General features: G+C 46.8%; 1 protein-coding gene across 1 annotated transcript; it reads left to right on the top strand.

Moving 5' to 3' along the window:
- The first annotated feature begins 4,213 nt into the window (after positions 1-4,213).
- LOC127338706 (uncharacterized) lies at positions 4,214-7,313 on the top strand. The gene is made up of 4 exons (XM_051364720.2): positions 4,214-4,338; positions 4,421-4,498; positions 4,610-4,819; positions 5,289-7,313. Exons 1-4 carry the CDS (start codon positions 4,296-4,298, stop codon positions 7,106-7,108), a joined length of 2,151 nt encoding a protein of 716 aa, XP_051220680.1. The 5' UTR covers positions 4,214-4,295; the 3' UTR covers positions 7,109-7,313.
- The last annotated feature ends 393 nt before the right edge of the window (positions 7,314-7,706 follow it).

Here is a 7,706-nt window from a genome sequence, read left to right as displayed (position 1 = left end):
CATAGTCCCAGCCTTTGCATCCAAAGGATGCACACGGCTTTCTTCTTTATTAAATTATTCGCAATACCTTACAAGGGGAATATAAAGATCAACTCGAAGCCTCCTTCCTAGCGACAACTCACTATACCTACGATAAAGGGGGACCATGAACAAGGCCATACTCCCTGATGGTACACCAACACACATCATCCAAAAAGCAAAACCCTGAGAGTGTGCCATTGCACACGTCGCAGAGTTCGCAACATCCATCTATCTCGAACCCATCTCCAAGCGAGATCAACGCATTGACCGTGCCAGGCCTGCCGTTGATGTCACCATAACACCAAACAACTCCACCATCCTGCCCGCGTCCGGCAGTCCTCGCCCGTCTTCGATACTCCGCAGCTCCACGCCGCTGAGAAACATCGAGGACAACGTGGTAGATGAACACCACTCCACCAAAAACCACCTCCATCCAGCCGTTGCTCCAAAAATGATGCCCCAAGAGGTAGCACGACGCAGGGAGCACCGTCGTCGTCCGATCCTTGCTGGATATAGGGTTTCCCACGGAGCAGCATGAGTGAGTTCCTGCGAACTGCGATGACGATGCCTTCAAGAAGGAACCGATGCTTAACACTGCCATCGCCCGCCAATCTTGACATGGTTTTCACCGACAGCCGCGAGTCCCCAATTCGGCGAGAGCAAACAGAGAGGCCAACAAAGATGATGCCTTCGCAGGGGAACGACGCCAATAGCCACCGCCATCATCCACCAAGAACGAAGTCAAAGCGCGGTGTTCACCGGTGGCCCCTTCGCCGCTAGCTCGTCGTCGACTAGATCTTCATCGCCGGGGTAGAGGGATCTCGTGATCCGTCACCCCAGCAACCAGCCGACCTCCTCCGGTGAAGAAGAAGGCCGCCTCCACCGTCGAACCCAAGGCTGCTGCCCCGGGTGACCTCGTGCCGCGGGAGAAGCCCGACACCATCTCCACGCACCGGTGAGAGGCCGGGGGGGAAAAAGGCGCAGACCATGGGCTTGGCCGCCGCCCACCACCAGCCCCTGCCGGCCTGCTGCGGGGGGAGCCGACGGGAGGAGGGAGTCTGCAGCGCTAGGCCGCCGCCGCCCATCCATCCGCGCCGACCGGTCGCAGCGTCAAGGAGGAGGGAACTTGTCCGCCGTCCACTACGCTACAGCGAGGAAGGGCCCCCGCCGCCGCCACGCCCCGAGGTCTTTGCCCCGGCGGCGCTGCCGGCGGCGGCGGAGGGAGGCGGCTAGGGTTAGGAGGGTTAGCGGCTAGGGTTGGGAGGGCTAGGTGTGAAAAGTATAGTATACCTATGCTTCTTTGAGATGTTCCGATATTTTTCCGCCACCGGTTGTGGCACCGTCATCGCTAGTCATAGAACCCACACCGTCGTCCGCGTGTTCGCCGCTCGCAGCATTGGTCGGTTGCCTCCCGCATCACGGCTGCCCTTCTCCAGTTCTTAGTGAAGGAGAGAGATAGAGGAGAGGAGGAGATCTCGGTGAGGGGATTGTGGGGCGGATCAAGTTGGAGGATCGATCCTCTAGCAACCAGAAATTAACTTATACTCACATGTGTATAATCAGAAGATTACAGAAAGATATTGTAAGCTCAAAAGTTGCCAAAACCAGTCAACAACTTTTTTTTTCAATAAAGGGAATATATTAATATCAAAAGATACCAATTACACCCAGCCTCTGCAACAACGCACCACCCTAATGGCACTACGGATGCACACAGCCAAAAAAAGAAAAGAAAACTAAGAAATAAAAGTCCCGCTACAGTATCTCGGGCGTACAACAGCAATACATCCACCGCCAAGACAACACCTGAAATACAGACTCTCCAAAATCGACGCCTTCAAGAAGGGAACAGTGCTCTAACACCGTCGTCGCCCGATCAAAGATCTTAGGTTTTCACCCTGAAGATATTCCCCGCTCTCAAAACAATGCCTCCAACAAGGTCATTGCCAGGCACAACCAGTTAAGGCCAGACCTTGGGTTTCACCCTGAAAGGTAGGACTCTGAACTTCACCTGTGTTGTCGCCCCCACTTTCATACCGCTGCTGTGAAGCCCGGAACACCAAGCCAGTTCCATCTCACCACCAAGATCCAACCACCATTGCTCTTCCACCAATCTTGACTTTCATGACCTTCTCCGCCAGCATCATGGAAAGAAAACAAGCTCCATGATATTAACAGCCAGTAGAGCTTCGAAGCGCTCCCTCTGAAACCAAACGGTCAGATAAAAAACATAGGTGCGCTCGACCGAAAACACCCGATCCAGCAATCTTCAGGCATTGATCGCACAATGAATTTCGCCGGTAGGACCTTCCGGAACACGACAATCCAGCAAGCTCGGTGGGAAGAAGCTTCTGAACGATCTTCACTTGGCGCGAGAGAAACCCTAGGACTGCCACCTTTATTAGGCAGAACGGCAGGCCCCCTCGCCGCCGCCCGCCGGCAACCTGCTCCGCCGCGGCCGCCGCACTCTACCAGCGCCATGAGGCAGCCAAGAGAACGGCGACGACCAAGCAGGGTCGACCCCGACCAGACCGGCCCAACCATGCAGCGAAGAAGACCGGTAGGCAGCACGGGAATCACCCAGATCAAGATCTAGAGTTTTCCCCAACGCCACCCAATCTGGCCCAGATCTTCACCGCCGGTCAAGGCGCCGCCGGAGGAGAGTCTCCGCCACCACCCCGACCAGGGGCGCCGCCCTGGTCGCTGCACGCAGATGAGCCACCACCACCGCCCTAGCAGCCATGGCGCAGATCTCCGGCGTCCACCACCCCAGTCCACCTTCGGGGGCTGGGCCCGCCGCCACCGCGACAAGGGCCGGCGGCAGCGGCGGCTAGCGGAGCAGGCGGAGGGGGCTGTAGGCGGCGGCGGCGCGGTATCGCCCCGGTGTCGCCCTAGGACACGGGATCGTTCAGTTGGAAGTTTCCCCGGTGTCGCCCTAGGGAGCGACACGGGAGCGTGAACAAAAAAAGTGTGAGGTGGAAACGACTTCCAACCTATGCAAGGGAACACACGGCACACACAAGGGCCCTGCCAGAGAAGGGGTATCCGCAGAAAGAGTCGTGTAGGCCATGAGTAGACCCAAAATTTAACAAAACCAAAGGCGCATGTCCCCCTCCAGCTCAACTGGGTCCAAACTTTAAGTCCATAAAAACATGACATAATGCTTCCAAAGAAAACCCTGAGACAAGGAGCATGTTGCGCCGAAAGCTTGATTGGTTGATTGAAATGCAGCTCTAGCTCGTTGCATTTTGTTATAAGGCAAGTCCAGCGACATCGTGCCGGAGGCGCGACAATGGGCGGACGCGGGAGCCCGGGGTGTCCGCCTTCTGCTCCCCTAGACTAGGTGTTTCCTTTCTTGGGCCGAGTTGTACGGCGTGGTGTTCGTCCAACCTCGTACTTGTACATATAACCTTTTTTTCTATCAATGCATCGAAACGCAAGTCTTTTGCGTTTTCGCGAAAAAAAAAATAAGGCAAGTCCAGTATAGCTGTTCTGCACTGGTTGAAATTGTTATCCATCCCAAAAGGCTGAAGTTTATGTGGAATAACATGTGTCTAACATAAGAAAGAAAATCATCTCTATGTATTGCGTGTCTTCAACAGTAAATACAGGGCCTGAAATGTTCCACCAGCCGACAGATCATGTCATGAACAAACCTCAGGGTTAATTAATTACTGTCTTCATACATAAAAGGATGTTTTAACTTTATAAAAATTTAGATGTATCTATATAGATACTATCATATTTTGACAAAGTTAAGACATTCTTTTGTGAACGGAGAGAGTAGATCATGCAACCCGTGCATAAGGACTGCAGGCAAATGCACGAGTTTCTGTACAGCAAAAGCACAGAGCCAGCAAATCATGCACCCAATATGACAAGGGATTATGCATGGTCTCCGTACAGAAGGTTTCAGGTTTCCTGCTACATTGCATTACAGTGCATTCTTTAAAATATCAGTCATTGATGAAAGATGTAATTCAAATATCGTTGGGCCATCTGACCAGATCACTAACTTTAATTTCCTTGACTCTTATTAAATGATACAACAGGAAGCAATGACCCAAAAAGCATGTGTTTCCTATTATGTGCTCCCTGCATTATAATTATTAGGAGGTTGACAGGAAAATTGTGCTGTCTTGTTGCACCCTTTCTAACTAATCTTGATGTAGCCACCACCATAATAGTCTGTAGTGCTTACTTGCACCTCCCCATGGTTTCTAATAGCCAATAATTCTGCTGGTCTAGTACTTAAAGAGCCTGCGCTGAGAGTAATGGGCAATGAGATGGGCAACAACAACGTTATTGGTCAACAAGGTAAGAATGCTGCTGAATACTATCTTCTATCTAGGAATGAGTCTAAATATTTCCCTAACTAGCTTTTTTTTGGTAATTCTAGTATCGGAGGATGGTGCTAAGGATTTTGACAAACCCATGGACCATCCAGATTGCTCACCTGTGCTCAACAACACGAATGGTGAGAAAGTTATTGTTTTCAGTGCAAAAGTTTATTTCTCGGTAAATTTAAGTGCAATTTTATTTGAAGCCGAATCACCAGATCACTCATTCATTACTCTGTCTATATTAGATAAGGAGAAGGACGACCCTAAGGATGTAGATATGCCAGAGGTACTAAATGTCCCCCTCATCTCTAATGGTGGAGATGATAAAATGGATTCACATCAAACAAAAACCTTGGTTGCGAATGAAGAATTAGATGAGAAGAACAGGGTCTCACTTCAGGATCAGGTATCAACACAAGATGATCATGTGATGAGTAACTTACGCAGACAAGAAGGTTAGTTCAGACAGCTGATTTGGTTCATAGCTAGCTTGTTTTCTTATCTTCATACTAGAACATTATCTTTGTGTTTTTACTATAAGTCATTTAAGAAGCATGGTTTAGTATGAAAAAATCAGAAATGCCGATTCAGTATGAGATACTAAGAAAAGGGGACTTTTACAGTACCCATGAAGTAGTATATATACCTTCTATTCCTTCTGAAAGAGAGCAAATTTTCTATGTTAGTGCTACCAAGCAAAGCCACCAAACAAAGTGTACCTTATGGTTCTTCTATGAACAACAACACTTGCACTCTAGAATGTATACAATGGGGTCACTTAAATCATAGGCAGTTAAGCATTGTTCAGAAATAAGCCTTGTTTTCCTTCAGCACCTATAAGCTCGCCCAATTAAAGAAAATAATCTGGCGCGGGTAATGAAACACAAGATGACAGTGAAACTGAAATAATCACAAATTCTACAGAAACAGTTGTCCCTGTCGGAAGCACAATTGAAGATATGACAAGCAACAAAGATACTTCATTATCTGATGAGAAATTCAAACAACTTGTAAATGAAAGTGCAGAGGGTAGTGAAGCAAGTACCATATCAAATCCGGCCACATTGTTACAGGAAAATTTTGAAGGTCATCCCAAAGATGACGAGGAATCTTGCAATCAAGAAGTTGCAGCGGTGGTCGGTAATCTAGTTGGAGAAGATGCAGTTGAAAACCTAGAAGAAGGACAAACTCAGGTATCAACAGTATGTGATCAATCAACACCATCGCCAATACAAGGAGAGACTACATCTGATTATCGTGATGCTGCGACTAAGGAGGTCGTCATGGAAGATGAGCCTAGAGAAAGAGGAAATCCATCATATGTACGAGCAGAAGATGACGCCAACCAAGAAACATCCAAGAGTGAAGAGAAGCAAAAAATCTGTGAAATTGGCAAAAGCTGCAAAACTACAGCAATAAATATTGTGCTTGAAAATGGTCATGAAGTACTAGAAGACAAGAAGATCCACGGGTTGGAAAATCAGGAGGAAGAATTTCCCAAATGTGAAGCATATGGTGCACTCGATACTGGTGAAGCTGTTTCCCAGTTGCAGTCAGCTTTAGCAGTTCCCATTGCAACAAATGGCAGAGAATTTCAGAAACATGTACTGGATATAGCTTCAGTAGGAGTGATCTCAGATCCTTTAAGTGCAGAAATGGAGCATAATGTAATTGAAATAACAGAGAAAGCACAAGGGGGAACTATTGGCAAATATGTTGCAAAGAAGAATGAAGAAGATAATTTTGAGGGGGGTGAGAAATCTAATGGTATCCATGACTTTGTCAGAATTGTCAACCATGGAGAAGAACCTAAATGTTTAGGCCCTCTTCCTATTTTGAATGAAGAAAAGGTACAGGAAGAAGTCGTCATAGAAGAATTTGCTGCGGTTATGACGGCAACATCATTTGCTCTTCAACTAGCAGAAGATTCTGTCAAGGAAGATATAAAACCCACCAGCTCAGATAGTAATGAAGGAACCACCACCTCCACATACGAAGCAAAGACTACAGATACACAAGAAACAATGAACAACTCACAATGTGATCAGACTCAACAGGTACTGCTTGAAGAACTTGACGTTGTCAAATTTGAAAACAGCGAGACTCTGAGCACTTGCATGCAGCTTGTGGAATGCAGTTCAGCGACAGAATTGATCTTCCCTAATGTATCCCACAAGGAGAGAGAAGGTGCATCTTCTAAAGACGCAAGTTTTACTTCTGAAATCAGTGAGCAGAAGGTCACAGGGGTTGTAGCCTTTGCTGCTGAATCGAAACAAAATGATTTAATTGCAAATGCTGATAAGTTTAGTCAGGAACACTGTCTGGTCGAGAAACCAACTCTAGGAAGACATGCTGGTGAAGAGACTCCATTACTTCTCAGTGCAGAAAGCATCAGCTCTTCAAGTTATTCTGGTGAACAGGATATGAAAGTAGTCAAGGACATCCCGATAACCAACATTGCTCTGATGCAGGCCAAACATGAAGCCGTGGAAGAATCTGAGAAGAGTCCATTGTTGAGCCCTAGGGAGCCATCAGAAGGAGCTTTCAGAGCACCGAATCAGTCTGCCAGAAACAATAGACCACTGCATAGCTTAGTGTCAGAGGACAGGGTTGGTAGGTGGTCGCTGTTGAAGGAACAAGAACCAGTTCGAAAGAACATCAGTTCTCCTAGAAGCAAAGAAAAGCAGGAGCCAAAACCATCCCTCTTTGCCCTTTGCATGTGTTGCACGACAGCTACGAACTGATGTACGGCTCCATGTGTTTTTTTTCCTTAATGCCTGCTTGTTATTTTTTCGTTTGTTCAAGGTTTGATGCTTGAGTTTGCTTAGTGAAGAGTGTCTTGCAGTTGCTGGAAATCCTTTACATACCACAAATTGTATTTGGTCAGAAGTTTCCAAAACTGTATGTTTCTTCATTTGTTTTACAGAAATGTATCTAGTTTGAGGAACGAATGCCTTCAATAATGGTTGTGCCTGGAAAGGGTTGTCAAGTTTTGTGATTAAATTCATTCTAATATGCTATAACTACTCTGTGTCTTGAATATTAGATTCAAAGGAAACTCATGAGCACATGTATAAGAATGAACACACAAGTGTTCCTAGTCTCGCCTCTAGAACTAGCTTTGATGATCATGTTTTCTAGATCATGAGTATCAAAAATACAGACAGTGGGAGTAGAAGCTTGAGAAGAAAAATAATACTGAACCGACCCAATTTTATCGAATATACTATAAGACGTTATTCCTTGTTAATAGTACTATCATGTGTAATCTTATGAAACAAATCCTTAGACCATGAGAATATCAAGAGATCTCATTCCAGAAGACATGTATTGGTTATCATC

The sequence above is a fragment of the Lolium perenne genome, chromosome 3 (assembly GCF_019359855.2).
Source record: "Lolium perenne isolate Kyuss_39 chromosome 3, Kyuss_2.0, whole genome shotgun sequence".
In the NCBI taxonomy this organism is placed as follows: domain Eukaryota; kingdom Viridiplantae; phylum Streptophyta; class Magnoliopsida; order Poales; family Poaceae; genus Lolium; species Lolium perenne.
Note: the sequence above shows the minus strand (reverse complement) of the source record. Positions and strands in the feature narration are given on the sequence as shown.